Below are 21206 nucleotides of genomic sequence, written 5' to 3' on the forward strand. Positions count from 1 at the left end.
ATGAGGATACCATTCATATTGTACATGTTACATGGTAATTTGGTTGGAAACCCGAAACTAAGCATTCGTTTGTTTTGCTTTCAGCTACATGTTGTGCTTATAAGCATGCTCTTTGAAATTGGGCCCAGTGCCCAGTTCCATAGAACCGCTCCACGTCCCGAAATTTGTGACTGGTATCCTGCTCATTCCTGCTAAGCAGAAATATGTCAAGAAATATTTTCTGCTCTTGGGCCCTATTGAAGAGTGGTTTATCGCCCATCATGTTTTTTCAGATCAAGATTTGTACATGTACATGTGTGTGCATACTCCTCATTACCGGACTGAATGTCAGATGAAGGTTTTTAGTTTTACTCGGTCTATTTTATGGTTATGTTGTTTTGTTCTTTGTTGACTTGTCATATTACAGATAGTGTAATTCAACTCATGCGATCCTCGAATACATGGGAAAGTGCTATGCTTAAAGATCTGTTATAGTTTAACCGAAAACGACAAGTGGTTCTTTGCTGAAATTCGTTTAAAATATTGTCAATCAGTAAGGAAATCGAGTTCACGTGAGATTGTAGAATAGAAAACAATTAGATTAGATATAAAACAATTAGATAGATGATAATAGATAATAATGTAGATGAAAACAATAGTTTTTAACACCAGTGCTTTTCAGTTAAAGACACTAGACACTATATTGTCAAAGACAAAACTTGGCGTGTTTCAAAATAATTATACAAAAAAACAAAAAAACATGTGTAAATTTGAACTCAATTGGTCGTCGAATTTGCAGGATAATAATAGAAGGAAAAAACACCCTTGTCACACGAAATTGCGTGCTTTCAGATGCTTGATTTCAGGACCTCAAAACCTATCCGAGGTCTCGAAATCAAATTCATTGAAACTTAGTTCTTTCTCGAAAACTATTTTTTTTTTACTTCAGAGGGAGCCGTTTCTCACAATGATTTATACTGTCAACAGCTCCACATTACTTGTTACCTCGTAAAGTTTTATTTGAGAAATTACTAATAAAGATTCGCTATAAGCCCTGCTACGTCATTTCTCATGTGACACGCACATGTACATGACTGTATGCCGACAATCTGCTGCTGCTTTGTTGCAGATTGGATACTAGGGACTTTTCGTTTTTGACGACGGATGGTTCTGCGACGGTAAAGATGACATTTGGCGTCATCCGCGCATGCGTCGGCTTCGAGGACGGTCGTCCCTCAATTTCTACGACAGTACATGTACTTGGGATGAATCTTCGTTGTGCTGAAAACGACAACGTTTAGCTGAACAACCGTCGCAGAACCATACGTCGTCGAAAACGAAAAGTCCCTACTGTATAACAAAGCAACATCCCACACAACCATGACGTCATTTTCAGTTGTGTTTCTAGTTTTTCAAAACCTTGAGGTTTGGGCCTAAATTTGTTGATGGATCAGAAGTGTACAAAATATTACAATTTAATTTAAATAGAAATCAAACAAATTAAGTTTTATAAACAAGTTTTTATACTGCATTACCCCTAAAATAAATTCGCACAAGTAAAGTCAGCACTTTGCTGCGCCCGCTAAGTAACATTTAATTGAACACATGAGACGGATTTAAGACAAATTTTAAAACCATTTCTCATCTCATCCAACCATACCCAAAACCTTTATTAAACACATATTAAACCGTAATAAGTTATAAAAATATAAGAAGTAAGTACATGTGTTATCATTTCGTTGATGGCTTTAAAACAAATTTTATTTAATTGATTTATGGTTAATTTCAGGAAATTGTTCACTAAGAGAGTTCATGATTACTCAAGAAAAAGCCTAAATACAAAAGCTATCACCAGCCATACAACAAATGTTTGATGTCAAAACAAATAATTTGAAAGTCATCCGTGCACCAAGTTATCATCACACCTGCAATAAAAAAGAAAAACGAAGAATTACTTTTTATATTAAAGTGTTTTCCAGCAACTCAAGTGTACAAACCATATTATTTCCATACAAGTTATTTTTAAACGTAAGCTAAATCAGTACATTAAACATGTATCAATGTATGGTGGAATTTGAATGAGTATAATTGCCATTATTTCCGTGGAGGGTGTGGTCTTGTTATTCAATATTGTCTGAAACCAAAAGGTCAGAAAGTTCGAAAGTGACTTTCGTTCGCTATCGGCTTCCCCTGCCACGGTTCTTGTCTTTTGTTTTGTTTCAAGCACCACCCCCACTGGAGGTTGTTTCCTACAGCTCATGTATCTGCCTGCGGCCAGGCCAGGTTTCTCAGTTTTGCTTCAGTGTTTTACTTGTATTCTTAATAAAACTATTGTATTGCTTGTTCTTGAAAATCTTTGATGTGCAACTTTTCATGTGATTTTTTTCATGTTTGCTGGCAAACAAAATGATCATACTCGTGTGAAATCTTACCGTTTGTCTTAATTTCCGACATTAAAAGACGATTTGGAGACTTGCTACCTAAGCCTCTGCAATAAAAAAAATAGTGTGTATAAATAAAATAAAATTGTGCAAAACAAAAAAACATGGCAACAATTTTTTTAAGAATAACACCATCCGGTATTTTAATTATAAGCATACTGCAAAAGAAACAACATGGTGTTAAAAAACCTGGGTGTTGCTACATATAGACACCGGTGAGAGAATTAAAAAAAACATTACGGTGTTAAACTAGTATACATGTAATTGTATTTTCATTTTAAGAATTTGTGTTATTTTAACACCCCGTGACGTAATTTTGATTCATTTTTTGGTATCTAATGTGACAACCATGGTGTCAATTCAACGGCCCAGTTTCAGACTACTCTTTGTATTGTGTTTCCTTTTTCGTTTTTGTTAATTGCCTTTTACATGGAAACGTGTCTCAATGCCTCACCTGCCATCTTCTCCTCAAGCTTTCTGATTAGCTCGTCCCTCAAGCTTGCAATAGCTACAACAAGAACAAATATAAAAAGCTAATCAAGACAACAGAGAATACAAGTAAAACAAATATACAGAGATACTAAAATAACACAGAAAATAAGATGACAATATGACAAAGATGGCAATATAACAAGATAAACAGTATTAACAAAGATAAATGCAAGGCTATACCACAGATACAAAAATTCAAAGATAACAAAGAAAGCAAGATAACACAGATGACAAAGGTGACAAATATAACAAGATAACAAAATATAACAAGGATAAAAAATATAACAAAGATAGCAAGATAACAAGAGAAAAAATATTACAAAGATAACAACGATAACAAGATTACCAAAACAAAAATAATAAAAAGATAGCAAAGATGATAATATACATGTATAATTTGTGTCCTTATTCGGGACATGTATAACAAAGCCTATGACATTATAATCACAATCACAGAATTTAGTGAATAAAGAATAGCAATGAGAGAAGACAGTAAGGGCAGGGCAAAAAAAAATATAACCTGAAAAAAGAAAAAAAACTGTTAAATATAAACAATAAAAAGAACAAATTTAAATCGAACTGCTAATGAGAGAAATCGCAGACGACAAAAGATAACAAAAATAGCAAGATATATAACAAAGAGATTTACTAAATTAGGAGTATAGCATTATGAAATACGGGGTATTGATAAGCAGGGAGAAAACACATGACAACAATTTTCAAAATTACAATTCAAGTCTCAAATAAATTAAACTATATTGGGGCAGAGTCGAAGAAGGCGCAACCCAAACATTACACACACTCTGTTCACGTTATGACGAAGGTTTCTTGCAACACTCGGTGTGTCTCGGTTTCCTCGGCATAAGGGGAAAATCAAATTTAAATGTTAACATATTATATCAATTTCGCATAAATATATGCTATCCAAAAAGGATAGACCCAAAAGGTGTGTATAGATGTACATGTATACAGACGTGTTATTTTATTTGTTTATTTAAACTGTGTGTGTACATATGAAAAGCTTAAATAAAATTTGGTTTGTGTGGCCGACTTAATACAACTTTGCAACTTACTCTGTTCACGTTTCTCAGCATCCTCGTTTTCTAAGGTCTCCTCAGCTGAGGGATTAAACAAAATGATTAAATTTTAATTCATCACGGATGCTGATCTCATTGTTTGAAGGCAATGCTTTTAAAGATCGGTTTTATTTTGTTATACATGTAATTTGTTTTATTATTAATATTATTTATAATTATTCTTAGGACAACACAATAATTGTTATAACAAGCAAAACAAGTAAAACAGGTTTTTAAGAAATCCCTCCCAGACCTTGCTCATAGATATAGTAAAATTCATATACACTGCTATACAAAACACAGAAATCTAAAATGGTAGTCAAAGTTAAGACAAATGATGGCAAGTAAAAGCAATACACAAACGATATACAAAAGTCACCACACTGAAATTAAGGCTCCTAGTCAAAGGTAAGCAGAAACACCAACCAGACGAGATGAAATGGGGGGGGGGGGGAGAGTAACATAATAAATACAATAAAAAGATGATACATTTATACAAATTTGTACAAATGAAAAAGGAAAGATCTAGGCCCGATTGAAGCACAATACTAGAAACGAGCAATCGAAGAAATACAAGGCCGAACTTAAATGAACTCAGCTGGCTAGATCATCTCGCATGATGGAACGAAACGTCTGGAGTGAATCAAGAACCAACCAGTTTTGGGGTTCTGGTTTAAGTTCAAAAAACGCTTTTAGAAAACGTATAAACACAGAATATTTATAATTAGAAATACTTTAACAACGATTTGTGTTTGCTTAACCCTTCGAGGAAGCACGTTATGTCTAGTGTAGCTAATGCTTGTATGTATTGTGAAGTAAGCGAACAAGCTGTCTCAGCAAATCCACTACATACATGTACATGTATTTAGTGTTGACCAAAATTTGGTTTGTGTGACCGACTTTACCTAAGGTTGGTGAGTTTAACTATTAATGATATTATCATCTTACCTTGAGCACGTTTCTCAGCAGCTTCTTCCTCAAGGAACACCCTGCGCTCCTCGGTTTCGCGTTCTTCAGCCTCCTCAGCTGAAGGAAGAAACCAAAAATCAACTTTTACTCATCATGGATTCTGATATTAGATAGACTTCAATGTGTGATGAAAATGCCTATAAGAACGTATATATATATATTTATTTTTGAAATATGTACAGTAATTGGAAATACTTTGACAAAGTATCGTGTATACTAGACACTATTGGTAATTACTTGAATTCGAGAAGGAAATAAAAATCAGTTTGAAGAGTGTGAAATAACTTCTAAGCTTGTAAAAGCTATCTGGTAATAAAGTACATGATAAGTTTCTATTACCGAATTGGAAATGCACTGACATGGTTTGAGTTTGTTATTATTAAAGCTTGTTTAGGTTATTGGAAAGAAGGGACCTTTGGGCGATATTCAAATGGTACTAACCTTGAGCACGTTTCTCTGCAGCTTCCTGCTCTAGGAACACCCTGCGCTCCTCAGTTTCGTGTTCTTCGGCTGAAAAAAACCCCAATATCAGGTTGAAGAGTGTAAATATGGATATAGCTAGCTTGTAAAGGCTATCTGGTTAAAAAGTACGGCATTCCTTTCCACTACCAACCAATTGGAAAAATGGCCGACATGGTTTGAGTTTTGTTATTATTGTTTAGGTTAATGGAAAGAATTGAGCTTTGGTAGATATTCTGATTATACTAACCTTGAGCACGTTTCTCTGCAGCTTCCTGCTCCAGGAACTCTGTGCGCTCCTCCTCAGTTTCCTCTCCCTCGGCTGAAGGGAAAACAATATTTCAGTTTTAACAGAGTTCAATCATTTTGAACATCGTGAACTCACTTCCCATCAAACTGAGAAAAGAGACTTCCTATGTCACACTTTCAAGAATGAACTCAAAACCCATCTCTTCTAATCAGCTGTTTCTCCTTCTGTTTATTTTGTTTAATAAGTTTCTAACTGCTGTATCTTAGTCAGGGTTTCTGAGCCAGGAGTGGCATAGACCAATAATAGTGTGTATAGACGGCAATCCTATGAAGTACAATGATTATTGTTCATTATCAAATTCAAAATGCACTGACAGGATTTTAGTTTGGATAACTTTTATGACAAAGCAGTATTATTTAGAATATTATTTTATTCACCTGCCATCAGTTTTTCCTCTAGGGCCTTGATAAGTTCCTCCTTAAGATCTGCATGCCAAGAAAGGATGAAAAAAAACAATGAAAATAAACAAGTATTTTGAACAAGATTTGGATGCTTGACCCATTGAGTTAACATCAGTAGTTATACGAACCTGAGTAGCGTTTGGCAGTTCCCTCCTTTTCAATGAAGGTTCCCTCGTCTAAAAATAAAATAAAAAAATAAAATAAAAAAAATGATACATGAAGTACCAACAAGTTGTGATAGTTTTTTTTCTTCCAATTATAAGCATACCTCTTGGCTATTTTTTATATGAAGAGAAAGTTTGACTATTAATGATATTATCATCTTACCTTGAGCACGTTTCTCAGCAGCTTCTTCCTCAAGGAACACCCTGCGCTCCTCAGTTTCGCGTTCTTCAGCTTCTTCAGCTGAAGGAAGAAACCAAAAAATCAACTTTTACTCATCATGAATTCTGTTGCCTATGCACTACGTGAAGGCAATGCCTATATGAAGAAACTTTTTGTTTTGCAAACCTGTAACTGGAAAAACTCTGACAAAGGAGTTCATTCAACGTCAGTTATTTTGAAATGGTTCATTTATTGTGAGTTAAAAACTCGTATGAATTGATATTAACTAATTGCATTATGTGGTGGTTTGCTGCTCAACTACTAAGTATGATTTTGAAAGTAATTTGTATAGTATCGCAACAATTTTTATATATACATGTAAATTTGTGTTGTTCATTGTTCATTGTTCATGGTAAGTGACGGAGGACAACCAAAGTTACGTCATAGGAATGAGATATAGACTCTTATGAAAGATAAAACATCTTTGGTTAATCAAAAATAGACCAAGAGCCGGAACTTTATCGTGGTATATAGTCTTAATTGCGACGTTCGCTTTCGTTTCTATCGCTTGTTAGGTTATTGAAAAGAAGGAATCTTGTGTGATTTTCGATTTATACTAACCTTGAGCACGTTTCTCAGCAGCTTCTTGCTCTAGGAACTCTCTGCGCTCCTCAGTTTCCTCTCCTTCGGCTAAAAGAAGAAATTTATTTCGGTTTGAGTAACGTGAACATGGTAAATTAATTTCATAGAGATAGACCTCTGCGTGCAGAAAGCCATACCCAATTATGTTATTGTTTATTACCCAATTCAAAGTGCACCGACAGAGGGCTTGAGTTTGGATTAGTTCTATAACCAAGTTTGTTTATGTAAATGGAAGCGAAAAGCCGTTTATTTAAGTGTATGTTTCTTAAATTCACCTGTCATCAGTTTATCCTCAAGAGCCTTGATAAGTTCCTCCTTAAGATCTACATGCCAAGAAAGGATGAAAAAAAAATAGAATAGTCTTTAGAACATTGTTTTAGACAACATAATAAGTTAAAGGCAGTGGAAACTATTGGTTATTCGACCATAAAGCCTTACTTGGTAACGAGTAATGGGGAGAGGTTGATAGTATAAAACATTGTGAGAAACTGCTCCCAACATAACGTAGATTTTGAGAAAGAAGTAATATTACACGAATTTGATTCGATTTGGTTTTTTTTCCATTATTATCTCGCAACTTCGACGACCAATTGAGCTCAAATTTTCACAGTTTGTTATTCTTTGCATATGTTGAGAGAAGACCGATAAGAAACCAATTAACCCCCAAGAACATTACCTTTCTTTCTTGTCAAGGTTTTTTCGGAACATTTTATACTATTTGCTTCTTTAAAATAAAAAAAATAGTTACAACCATTGTCCATATAACGATGTTTGTAAGGTTATAAAGCCGCGTATAATGTTAGTCCTCATCACACACAAAATGTTAAAACCTTATCAATGTTGGTAAATCATTCGTTGGAATCACCAAAACGTGAAATCGATTAACAAACTTTCATTAGAGTGTGAATACATGTACGTGAAGACACAATGGGAGACTTTCTGGGACGATAGATGGCAGCAGACTTACCGGGTAAATCCATTGTTCTCAGAATTATGCGCATGTTCAGAACTACGTAAACAATGGAAATTTACCCGGTATGTCTGCTGCCGCCTAGCGTTGGAAAGTCTCCTATTGAGTTATAAGCAGTTATACGAACCGTTGTAGCGTTTGGCAGTTCCCACTTCTTCACGGAAGGTTCCCTCGTCTAAAATAAAACCACAAAATTTATCAAGATAACAATAGGTTGCGATGTTTTGTTTAAAATTTCAAGCTACCCAATATTGGTAGTTTTTTCATATGAAGAGAAACATATCTCTGTTTGTAAAAACTAAAATAACTTTGTTAAACACCATCAATTTAAATATGAAGAATAATGCGCGCGTAGGTCTGCAATTGAAAATCAAATCGGTGGCGCACGTTTTTTTCATACATAAATGGGACAAAACTTGATAAACACAACGAGCAACCAAAACATTTCACTTACTCTGGGCACGTTTCTCAGCAGCTTCTTCCTCTAGGAACACCTTGCGTGCTTCGTGTTCTTCAGCTAAAGGAATGAACAAAATATCAATTTCAAGAGAGTAAAATTTTGTGAACATTTTAAATTAGTTGTTGTCTACCTTTTAAGGCAGTGGACACTATTGGTAATTACTCAAAATAACTATCACAGTAAAACCTTTCTTGATTACGAGTAATGGGGAGAGGTTGATGGTATAAAGCATTGTGAGAAAATAAACAGCTCCCTCTGGAGTGACGTAGTGGGGGGGGGGGGGGGGGGGCTTCCTCAGGTAACAACGATGAAGTCTATTTTCAACTAGAACGGAATTCACCAATAGGATCCATGGTTGATTTTTGATGGAGTTCCCAATTAAGAAGAAGAAGAAAAAAACATTACAAAACACATACACAACTTATTTATCAACATTTCGCAAACCCCCGGAATAACAACAGTTCATTCAACTTCACACAGATTTTATGGACGTTCATAATGTGTTTTAAAAAGTCACATGGCATATTGAAAAAAGCCAATCAATTGCTTGATGTGGTAATTTGCTGGTCTAAAAGTATGTTTCCCAAAGAGGTGATCTGAGTGTAAGATAAGTGTCGTCGAAGTTTTATTTTATGAATGTCCCACGGGGATAGTTTTAAACAGTGTGATGAGCATTACAGTCGTGATGATATTTCTTCATGTGTTTTTCTATTTTGTGCGCATTTACTAATAATTGAAAGGCTCTGACAAAGTTTGGTTTTCGTGACCGACTTTAATCAAGGTTGGCAATAAAACAAATTACCATAATTACCAAACAAATAGCTTACCTTGAGCACGTTTCTCAGCGGCTTCTTCCTCAAGGAACACCCTGCGCTCCTCAGTTTCGCGTTCTTCAGCTTCTTCAGCTGAAGGAAGAAACAAAATCATTCAAAAGTGTAAAATAGTTGTGAACATTGTTAATTAATTTGTGCAACCTTAGGATTCACTAAACTGACTTAAATGCATTTACAAAGCGCTTTAACACTCTTTCAAAACGCTGTACAGCCAAGAAAAACATTAAAATGCAGGCTAAAAAGCATGGGCAAAAATAGCAATATGGATTTTAAAATACACAACAGTTAAAAAAGAAGCAAAAGTTTAGTTTTAAAATGCATTATTCAAAGCACTCCTCTCAAAGAGGAGAGGTTAGAGATGTGCGCAAGAGGTCAAGCAATAGAACAGAGAGCAGATTTCATAATAGTAGAACCAATACCATCAGAACTACAGCTATAATACCCTACTTTTTTAACCTCACTGATTCTTAAGGTTTCTTATGCGTTAGTGAGAGTTAAGAAAGGGAAAAGTGGTATACATGTGTAGTCTTGGTTTGCGACGTCCATTGTCGTAACGTTGTCGCCGAGTGTTTGTTATTGAAAAGAAGGAATCTTGTGTTATTTTCGATTTATACTAACCTTGAGCACGTTTCTCAGCAGCTTCTTGCTCTAGGAACTCTCTGCGCTCCTCCTCAGTTTCAACTTCCTCGGCTGAAAAAAAAAAAGAACACAAACAAATTTCAGAATGAACAGAAACTAACTTCACAGAGTCATACTTTAGCTTGTAAAGGCTATCCGATTATAGGGTGTTGTCTATAGGCACATGGTGGGGCACATCCAGCAGATGGAACGAACAGAGATGAAAATGATCAGGTGGATGTGTGGAGTGTCTCTGGCTGACAGGCTATCAAGTGAGTGAGGAGCTGATGAGGAGGAGAGTTGGAGTGGAAGGGGTCGGCACCGTTTTGAGGAGGCACAGACGACGTGGTTTGGTCATACTGTGAAGAGGAGGGGGGATGACAACTGGGTCAAGAGGCCAGTGTACCAACGTAATTGCGGATGGGCCCCCATCTGTTGGTCGACCGAGCAACACGTGGCGTAGCTCCATGACAAACATCATGGAACTGCTTGGAGTCAACCCAAAGGGACGCGACAGGCAGGGCTAAGTGGAGGAGAGCCATAGGGAGAAAACAAGCCAACCCACAACAAACTTGACAAAGGCCTTATAACCAACATGAATTGACAACGTTTAGGTTTGGCTTGGTTATTATCTAGGCTGATTGTAGGTTATTTTAAATCAGGGATTATTGGTGTTAATATTGACTGATACTAACCCTGAGCTCGTTTCTCAGCAGCTTCTTGCTCTAGGAACTCGCGCTCAGCTGTTTCGTCTCCCTCGACTGAAAAAAAACCCCAAATATTTCAGTTTGAACAGAGTACATGTAAATAATTTTGAACATTGTGATTTAGTTTCACAGAGATATACCTACCTGCGAGTCAAAAAAACACGCAATCATTGGATAGGAGCTATTAGTTTAAGAACAAGAAAAGTCGTGAACAATATAATGTCAATTTCTAAGATGAAAGGGACAACAAAAATCATTTGAAACGAAACTCAAAACTCACGGGGGTTTAATACATTAAACCCTCTTTTTTCTCTGCAAATAAAGAATACTTTAAAACACAAATTTATTACCTTTTCGAACACCCTGAAAAACCAAAAGTTGATCATAGTCAAGGATTCTGTGCACATTATGAATTAGTATAATATGAATGGATAAAAACTAATTGCATCATTTTGGTTTGCTTGTCCACTTTGTTTTTGAAAAAAGGTAATTTGTAAAGTGGCGTCCATAATGTTGTAATTTTATGTTTGTTAATAAAACATACATTTAACCCCTTTGTGTTCCATACTTTGTATTACGTTTTTATTTCGCTCCGGTTTTTTATATATTTTATTTAATGAGTTGACAGGTGTTAAAAGTTTTGGTTACTCCTTTTGTTTTTGCTGTTTTTGGTCATTAATTAATCATACGGCACAATAGTTACCTAATTCCAATTCGGCCCTCAGAGCTTCCAGAAGTTCTTCTTTGCTGGCTCCTTAAAGCAAAATTAATGAGATAATATTTATTATTACTACAGCTCTAGTTTTTGAGAAAGGGGTCATTTCTAACGTACATATCAACATGACCAAATCCTTTTTTTAGCACTTCTAAAAGCACACAGATTTGTTTGTAAAGTGCCTTTAAGAAATACCGTACGGGGCATGTGTTCGGGGGAATGGTGGAAAATAATGTAGAGGGAAAATAATGTCCATGTAGGCATTGTTGTTTGTTTTCCTTGATCGAGCACAAAAACTTAAACATTGGGGTTTATTTCTTGATAGGAATTTAGGTTCGGTTATGGAAAATTCTTACCCAGCGTCACAATATTCAATGGACATTTATTGTTCATGTCGATAAAGCAAACAGTTGAAGAAAAAAAAACCAATGAGTATAATAATGAAAGATGGATGTCAGATAATAATTTAAAAGTAATACAGTAACGAAATTTCAAGCATCATAACTAGAGTGACAAACGTGCTAGTCAACATGCAGAGAAAAACGTTAAGGACATTGCTTTTCCCTGTAACAGGGACAGAAGCTCGAACACACTCACCAAGGCTCATGGCACTGGCCAGCCCAAAGCACACGGCAAAAAGTAGAACAACCTTCATCGTGAATAATTGAAGATTTCAATCGTCTGTAACGAAGCAGAAAAAAATCATTGAATGTTTTGTTTAAAAAAGAAAAGTTAAAGTTGCTGATTACTTTAGCTGTGGTAAATCGTCTTGGTGGAATGTCTTCTTTGGTTGCATGGCTCCAAATCTCGTATGCTGAAAAAAAAACTTCTAAACGTTGAATTAAAAATGACGATTAGTTGTCCTAAATATATGTATTTCTTTTCTATTTTCAATGGACTGTGAGGGACTATTTCAATTTTGTTTGCGTAATCTTAAATTTTCTGCATTTCGTGCTGGTTGAAGCTCGTCGTGATGCAACAGAAACCATGGGGTGTCAACATCGCTTTATCATAGAGACGACAGACAGTCTGCGACAGCTTAAAACCCCGCAAACAATTCACCGAATACCTTTGCCCAAAGTGTGTAAGGGAACAGTGCTGACGTGGCACTGGCAAACTAATACACACCTTTTGAAAAGCCCACATGTTTTCACTTCAGTTAGCAGAAATCTTCTTTGGTAGAGAGTCTTCTATAACGAAGCCCATTTCAAAGAATCCGGGGCCCAACTTAAAAGAGTCAGTGTGAGCATAGAGTCCCTTTTCTCTAATGTGAGTCACCTAAGCGGAACATGCATTAAAATTGTGTGCTCAGAAAATGAGCATGAGTGCAGTTACTCAAATGATGCTGTTACGTAATAGTTTGGCTGGTAACCTTATTATGTAAGCGTTATTTTGTTGCGCTAAGTTACTTAAAGGCAGTGGACACTATTGGTAATTGTCAAAGACTAGTCTTCACAGTTGGTGTATCTCAACATTATGCATAAAATAACAAACCTGTAAAAATTTGAGCTCAATCGGTCATCGAACTTGCGAGATAAGAATGAAAGAAAAACCACCCTTGTCACACAAAGTTGTGTGCGTTTGGATGGTTGATTTCGAGACCTCAAGTTTTAAATCTGAGGTCTTGAAATCAAATTCGTGGAAAATTACTTCTTTCTCGATAACTATGGCACTTCAGAGGAACCCGTTTTTCACAATGTTTTATATCATCAACCTCTCCCCATTACTCGTCACCAAGAAAGGTTTTATGCTAATAATTATTTTGAGTAATTACCAATAGTGTCCAGTGCCTTTAATGTGCTTTAGCAGCTCTAATGATAAAACAGGGCCCTGCAGCCGATATCACCAAACGCTATATGATTATCCCTTCTCGAGTGAGGACGAATAAGGAACACATTGCCTTGGATCGGTCGAGTTGGTCTTTGAAAAGCGTTTGGAACCGTTTGTTATTAAATGCATATGATTAGAAAGATTAAATGCATATGATTAGAAAGATTAAATGCATATGATTAGAAAGATATTTTAAAAGTAAAATATAATGATCCACACAAGTAAAATCACTCGAAATTGCACGATTTTTCATCTGACACGGTCGGCCATTTTATGGAGCCAGAATTTTGACTCAACAAAATGGCCGACCGCGTTTCTTCGCGACGTAAAAAGAAAACCTCGCAATATTGAGAAATGTTTGTGTGGATCGTTATAAATTATCAATCTATTCCATTTGCATTTCATAACAAACGGTTTCAAACGCTTTTCAAAGACCAACTCGACCGATCCAAGGCAACGTGTTCCTTTAAAGCCATTGGACACTTTCGATACAGAATTTTTTTTTTTTAATTCACAGATTTACAAATAACTAAATTTCCACATGTTTTTTATTTTATATAGAAGTTGTGATACACGAAGTGTGGGCCTTGGACATCACTGTGTCCAATGGCTTTAAGGTTTGCATGCTACAGTGGAGCTGCAGGGTTGGGACTCGTCCTAAGTTTAATCCTAATTTTTTAGGAAGAGTTTTGTGAAAAAAATGTGAATTGTTGTTTCGCTTGCGATCGAATGAAATAGTGGCCTTATGTACTATTCATGCCTTTTTTTTGTGCAAACTACTAAACAAAATTCTTCTTCTTTTTTCTTTTTTATTGTTGCTACCTTTTTCATCATCGTATTTTTATTTTTTTCTTCCATTAACTAGGTTAGAAAGTTGAGATTTTTCCTCATAATTTCCCATTCGGTATTTAAAAATTCAGAATCAAACGAGTAACACTTTTTAATGAACCATCTTTCTTTCTTTCTTTTTATATATTTGAACAATTAATTGTATTAATTTAATCACTTATTAATTTGTTTTCTTAAATTATCTTCATTTTGCGGAGCTTTTAAAGTGGCACACGTGAAAAAATTGAATCGTGAACAAATCTTCGAACAACGATTTGTTTTCTTTCGAACGAAGATCTGTTCCCGAATTTGTTTTCACGTACATATGTCCCTCCAAAAGATCCCAGCACTGACTTTTAGTCGGTTGGTGTGACGGTGTCTGTTGTGCCAAACCGAGGAAAGGTTTTGCCGTCACTTGTTTTCACATTTTGAATAAAAGTTAAATACTAATTTATTTCATATGCGATGAAAAAGGGGTGGATGGGATAAAGAATTTTTCCGAAGCCTTTCGTCAGGCTGCTCTTACTGTACACTATTGGTAATTGTCAAAGACCAGTAATTGTCAAAGACCAGTCTTCTCACTTGGTGTACCTCAACTTATGCACACAATAACAAAGCTGTGAAAATTTGAGCTCGATTGGTCGTCGAAGTTGCGAGATAACTATAAAAAAACCACCCTTGTCACACGAAGTTGTGAGCTTTCAGATGCTTGATTTCGAAACCTCGAAATCTAAATTTGAGGTCTCAAAATCAAATTCGTGGAAATTACTTCTTTCTTTAAAAACTACGTCACTCCAACGAGAGCCGTTTCTTACGATGTTTTATACTATCAGCCCCTCCCCATTACACGTTACCAAAAAAGGTTTCGTGCTAATAATTATAAGTTATTTTGAGTAATTACCAACAGTGTCCACAATACGAAACATATGCAGAAGGCCTATGCCAATACCTCACTTTTCACTCATTAAAAACAAAAAGTGGTCCAAACATTCCTTTTGGTTAATAACGAGTGAAACAGTGTATTCAGGATACGGGAACTTTTCCCCTCAATATTTAATTTACTAACAATAAGATATTCTCTTTTAAGAATAATATGAATTAAAATGTGGTGGTAGAATATAGAAATATTTCATTGTGTACTTTTTATGTGAACAAAATAATGTTGCTAAAACCCGTCGTGCAAACTATACGCGTGTGTTCCATATGGCAAGGAAGCTCTTGTGCATTCCACTCGGTGCTAGTTGTGAACGGGGTGTGGCTGATTGCCTGATCGCATACTTCGATTTGTTTGGATTTTTCCCATCCTTAAATTTATTTTATCGCCATGCATCAGCAGAAGGCGATGGGAAAAACAGCGGCCCAAAATATTGTATTTGCGATTAAAATGCATCAGAAAACGAACAAACAGTCGTGAGTTACTGTGTTGGAAACGGATGGAAACTTACCGAGTTAGATGCTTACTCGTCGACTCGATGATAAGAATAAGAAAGTCAGATTGGTCGCACCGTACCAATGAAGTCCACAAATCCTCACCTCACAAAAAACCTTTAGAGACAGGATACGCTCTACTGGTTTACTCAAATTAGTATTCATATATTCTGAGGACTATTGTGTGTTGGATAAAAACATATAGGTAAATCTTGCTGCACGCTCCATAGCGTCGAGGTTCTTCCTCCATAGGGAGACTACGAAACTCGAAATCAAGACCTCCATTCGGGAGAATACGCTCTATTGGTTCACTGAAGTCGGTATTCAGACTTTCTGCGGACTATTTTGTTGGATAAAAAAACCACTGATCTCTATTATGCTGACAGTATGATAGAAATCTATGATAAAACATGTAGGTCAATCTGCAGATGGGGAGACTTTACTAAACTCGAAATTCAGACCTCCCTCCTTTTGAGAGAATAGCCCATAATACGCTCTACTAGTTTACTTAAATTGGTGTTTAGATTTGTCTGCGTTGGTAAAGAGATATTTGAAAAGTTGAATTAATGCTCCACAAAGGAAATTGAAATTGTGCGGTTTTCTATGAACTTTTAGAATCAACAAGGTCCGCCACTTCGAAGACCACTATTTTTGACCCCATAAAATGGCTGACCGTCATGCCGGGTTTTAGTTCACGCTCAAACTCAAAGTAAAAGGAAAACATTGCAGACACCCGCGCCGCGTGATGTACTTGGCCGGGCTAAAAGTAAACTTTTTTTTTTAACTCGGCTTGTTTAACTCCTACTCCCTTTTAATGTTCGTTTTCTTTCTTTTTTTAACAATAATTTTCCACCCATTTGTCGAAATGGCATTTCCCACCCATTTGTCAAAACGAGGAAAGGCGGTTTAATGGCGGACAAGGTTTGTGTCTTTCCGGAGTCTTCAACGTTTGTAGTGGTTTTTGTTTCAAGAATTTTAGGTGGGGTGTACGAATTTCGTTGTCTGTTTTGTGTTTTATTTTGAACAATAACAGTTTTGTGGCTATCATTTTCGCAAGTGAAACTATGTGGCACTCAGCCTCACAGCATGGCTTTAGTGCAGGGTTTAAATCGTGAAAATACAAACGAATAAACACCCCAACAAACAAACCAACAAACAAACAAACAAACAAACAAACAAACAACAAACAAACAAACAAACAAACAAACAAACAAACAAACAAACAAACAAACAAACAAACAAACAAACAAACAAACAAACAAACAAACAAACAAACCAACAAACAAACATTGGAGTAGTCATTCTGCAAACAACACTGAAAAGTTTCCCGCCCACGCGCCAAATAGTGGCCACGAAGCAGCCTGAAATTAGACCAAAAGCTTCCGTCCGGGCCCTTGAACCCACGCTATTATTACTCCAAAATGGACGGTATTGTCTCGCATTGCTTGGGTGACAACCTTTATCGTTTTGATTAATCAGACAAGTCGAGAGAAACCATTCATTTTAAGTTCAAAAAAATTCTCCGACAGTCCATATATTAATATTAAAAGGTCCCTTGTTTACAGTCCAATCTAACTTTCCTTTTGGTGCAAATGACAGATGTGACAAGGGCCACAATGAACAAAAGTGATCGCGAAATAAATACTGTGTAAAGTACTGTGGCTATGCGATGGCTTTTGACAATTTGCTCTTTTGCTCACAAAAAAACTCAAATATACCACGGCAGTTGGCCTCCGATCCTTTCGCATTCTGGAAAATTGTTTTTGCAATGGTGGGGCCTAAAACGAGCGTAATGACCTCGGGTCGCCATTGTACATAGCTGAATACTCTTTAAGATCGTTTTAGTTCTCATTCTCCTTGGCTATGCGAGACTGTAGTAACAGTACAAAAGTTTCAAGACTGAATGGAACAAAACGTATTGGAAACTATTCATTTTGCTCCCACAGTCAGCACAAAGTCCTTTAGTGTCATCAATGGTGCTAAAAGCACGGTTGGGGATTTAATCTAAATCTGTGTTTATTACGCTCATGTGAACTTAATTCGGTTGCGCCAATTTAGATCCGACCTGCTTGGATGTCGAAGCTTGTTGTGACATTGCTTTCTTCTCGAAGACAAGAAGTCAAAATGTCGAACAGTAGAACCCTTGCATCAGGTGGAGGCACAGAGTTATGTATTACATAACTATTAGTGGGAGCGCACACGTAACACAGCCGTGGATTACACACTCTGTGGCCATTTCTATCTTCTGCATTTTCTTTAAAAAATCATATTATTCAACACTCTGTTTAAAAGTAGTGATGTTTAATGCTTTGCATGGTGTGAAGAATAAGAACAAACTGTAATTAATAGTAAAGTCGCGGGTACAACCATGTATTAAATGGGAGACAGTGTTGGCTCTGAAAAAAGGGCCGTTTCTCTTGAAGACGAGCAGAATATGGGCCGAAACGTCGAGACCAAACCTGCTATGCTCCGTTATTTTCTAGTTTATTCATACTGTTAAAAAGCTGGATAGATGTGTGTAAGTTCATATCGTGTTTCAAGAACATATTCTGCACCAGGTCAACACTTCAATTTAGGGTATATACATCTTTTGGTAATAACTCTGAAAATTAATGGCAGTGCAAAATTTTGTGGTGGGACTCTCCTCTAGTAAATAATATTTCATTTCGATGTAAAAATATCACTTTGTACCCCAAAAAATGTTAATAAGAAGCGACACCTCGGTATAACGCTGGTAGACTGTGTATTCCCTTCATGGGTTATTCTCCTTGCATGGACAATCACTCCTGAGATTTGGAGATATCTCAAAAACGCCACAAGCTTTTTAAATAACACTATATTGCATTAGGTTAATTTTATCGATACAACTACTTATATAGGATTAAAACAATCGAATGGTTAAACAAAAAGGTATAAACTGATTTTAATAAACGCGAGTGTCCCACCATGTACACAAATGCCCATCTGGTGCGTGACCATTGTTTGGCGATGGGTCAGCACCATTTTCTCAATGGTCAAACATTATGCGTCTTGTAGGGTGTCACTTGGTTTTGTACGCGCCATCTAGTTCTATTATAATTTGGAGGTTGAAACTGAGATCCATTTTTTACTCAATGGTCCATTATACAGTGCTCTTAGGAAACAAATGCTTAACTTTGTGAGTGGAAATAATGCACATGTTCAGCTGTTTACTAACAGTGAAAAATTTGAAGAGTTCTACAGATGAATCTATTAATAATTGTGTGGCCAAATTCGTATTTTTATTTATGAATTTAAAAGAAAAACATCATTGTCTGATTACCTCTGTTGACTGTATTTTTCTCCTGCCAATGTATATTAAAACAATTCAGGTTTAAAATGTCGATGTAACCCTCCCCGGAGTTAAGGGGTGTGTTCCAAGTTGGAATAAAAAACAAATGAATGAATGAATATAAACTGTGTGTGCGTGTGTATCCCACAAAAAATGTGAAAACCATTGCACCGGGCCTTTATGAAAGGTCACTTTAAAGGCCCTCTTAAATATTTGTCTGCGAGTAAAATTCTTTGAACAGGGTTCGTTATTTCTAGGGACTATTGAAATGCAGTAGACCTACATTTTTGCAAACATATTATCCTCTGTTCGTTGGCATATAGGTCCCCATTTTGAATGTGTATACCCTACCCACGCACCCGCAAGCACCACCAATATCTTGGAATTCCCTGTAATCCATGGCACACAATAAGGGTGACTGGGAGGTGTCCACCAATCGACGGTTCGGGGGGCATTGCTAGCAACCCGAACTATATTGTGTGCCTTTTCTCCATGATTGTGCCTACATTACATCATTGTCCTATAAAGAGGACCCATTCAAAAAGGTTTCTTTGACTGGAATTTGCTTTCAGTCCATGCGTTGGATTCATGGGTCTGTTGTGACGACGTGGCTAGCTCTGGTTTTCAACCGAACTGTAGATCAAGGACAATATAATCACCATATGCTTATCCAATGTGTAACTGTATTAATTACCAAGAGTCCATTTTGTAACTTTGTGAGCAGCTTTGTCCACTATTTACTCAAGGGGGAACTTCTAGGGCAAATTTAAAGTGAACTGTCTGTACATATCACATATTCACTAGGGCACTGAAGGGCAGTTTTCTCCTTTAAAGGGTTTGGTACTATTTGTAGGACACAAACACATTGTCCACATATTTACATTAAACTTACATGGTTTGAAGATAATAATGATGGAAGAAAGCTCCCCGTAAAATATTACTCGCCGAGGTGCTGTAGACTACAGCACCATAGTTTTTGAGCAATGAGTAAAACAATGTCACAAAAAGAATTTTCGTCTCAGCAGACAAACATTATTTTAGAATTTTCTTTGTGATTTATTGCCTTAAATGTAGTTAGATTCACCAGATTTAAGTCAGTTCTGACACTACTTCAATGTCAATGCATTACTGAGGGATTCATACATTATATTCAATCTAATGCTGACAGCTTGATTACAAATTGTCAGACTTTCAGAAAACACAAATTGCACATCGTGAAACACGGACAATGCTTAGCACTACTGTCATCTGTGGCAGTGCAGTGAAGTGTATTGAGAGAGTAATGACTTTGAGGGACCAGATTTCTTTTTGGTTACATGGTTGCTGGATGCCATTTTTCAGTCCAAATGTAGCACAACCCAATGTGCACTCTAGTCTGGTATCCAGTATGCGTTTTAGACCCAAAATGGCTCCTAATCGAAAGTTGTTGTTACTCCCTCAGTACTTACTCCCTCTGTGTCAGAGCTGTGTATTGAGAGAGTTGCGACATAGTCTGAGGGATCAGTATTCTTTGGTCACGATAATAATAATAATAATAATAATAATAATAATAATAATAATAATAATAATAATAATAATAATAATAATAATAATAATAATAATAATAATAATAATAATAATAATAATAATAATAATAATAATAATAATAATAATAATAATAATAATAATAATAATAATAATAATAATAATAATAATAATAATAATAATAATAATAATAATAATAATAATAATGCATTTATAATGCGCCATCAATGACATGATTGTACGGCAAAATAACCATATCAAAGCAAAGCTACAATATATAATAGCTGAAATGGCCGCAATTATGTAGAAATGAGAGATTGCACAGTGTTCTATATTTCTATGACACTCACTCATCAGCCAATACAATAAAGGGTTGTGTCATCACTCAAAATCAAAGTAGGCATTGGAATGGCTGAAAATTGTGAACCCTCATACAAGTACTGCACATGGCTCTCCATAGATGTAATGTAGAGGGCGGGCACGCATGCAGTAGCTGGGTGAGAGTTGATGATTCCAGTTACAGCCATACTAGGTCAGCTTCGATCGTGATCATTGACACAGCCCCTTTAAGGTCTTAAGGCACTGGACACTTTTGGTAATTACTCAAAATAATTGTTTGCATAAAAACTTACTTGGTACCGAGCAATGCAGAGCTGTTGATAGTATAAAACATGGTGAGAAACGGCTCCTTCTCAAGTAAGTAGTTTTTGAGAAAGAAGCAATTTCTCAGTAAAATATTTGGAATTTTGAATTGATTTCGAGACCTCACGCGCGAAGTCTCGGAATCAAGCATCTGAAAGCACACAACTTTGTGTGACAAGGGTGTTTTTTTCTTCCATTATGATATTGCAACTTCGACGACCAATTGAAATTTTTACAGGTTTGTTATT

At 36.2% G+C, this 21206-nt stretch overlaps 1 protein-coding gene across 6 annotated transcripts; it reads right to left on the minus strand.

Moving 5' to 3' along the window:
- Nucleotides 1-1628: 1628 nt before the first annotated feature.
- On the minus strand, nt 1629-15606 carry LOC117307008 (trichohyalin-like). 6 transcript variants are annotated; one of them, XM_033791626.1, is made up of 20 exons: nt 15500-15606; nt 11994-12077; nt 11385-11435; nt 10670-10735; nt 9975-10046; nt 9351-9428; nt 8518-8580; nt 8191-8238; nt 7369-7416; nt 7073-7141; nt 6455-6523; nt 6256-6303; nt 6104-6151; nt 5667-5738; nt 5399-5467; nt 4937-5014; nt 3986-4030; nt 2875-2928; nt 2412-2467; nt 1629-1904 (listed from the first exon to the last, which is right to left on the minus strand). In XM_033791626.1, the coding sequence occupies exons 2-19, from the start codon at nt 12049-12051 to the stop codon at nt 2460-2462; spliced, it is 1044 nt and encodes a 347-aa protein (XP_033647517.1). In that variant the 5' UTR covers nt 12052-12077; nt 15500-15606; the 3' UTR covers nt 1629-1904; nt 2412-2459. The 6 variants fall into 6 exon arrangements, with proteins under 6 accessions (XP_033647517.1, XP_033647516.1, XP_033647521.1 ...); XM_033791625.1 differs by having other exon boundaries at nt 6455-6532; XM_033791630.1 differs by lacking the exon at nt 9351-9428 and having other exon boundaries at nt 6455-6532.
- Nucleotides 15607-21206: the final 5600 nt, after the last annotated feature.

This window comes from Asterias rubens, chromosome 2, assembly GCF_902459465.1.
Source record: "Asterias rubens chromosome 2, eAstRub1.3, whole genome shotgun sequence".
Classification (NCBI taxonomy): domain Eukaryota; kingdom Metazoa; phylum Echinodermata; class Asteroidea; order Forcipulatida; family Asteriidae; genus Asterias; species Asterias rubens.

What these genes read in the sequence shown, in the direction of transcription:
- LOC117307008 (XM_033791625.1), bottom strand. Translation starts at nt 12,051, where the DNA reads ATGAAGGTTGTTCTACTTTTTGCCGTGTGCTTTGGGCTGGCCAGTGCC. An exon ending in AACTGCCAAACGCTACAACG is followed by an intron (nt 7,417 to 8,190) that starts GTTCGTATAACT and finishes CTTGGCATGTAG; the next exon opens with ATCTTAAGGAGGAACTTATC. An exon ending in AACTGCCAAACGCTACTCAG is followed by an intron (nt 6,152 to 6,255) that starts GTTCGTATAACT and finishes CTTGGCATGCAG; the next exon opens with ATCTTAAGGAGGAACTTATC.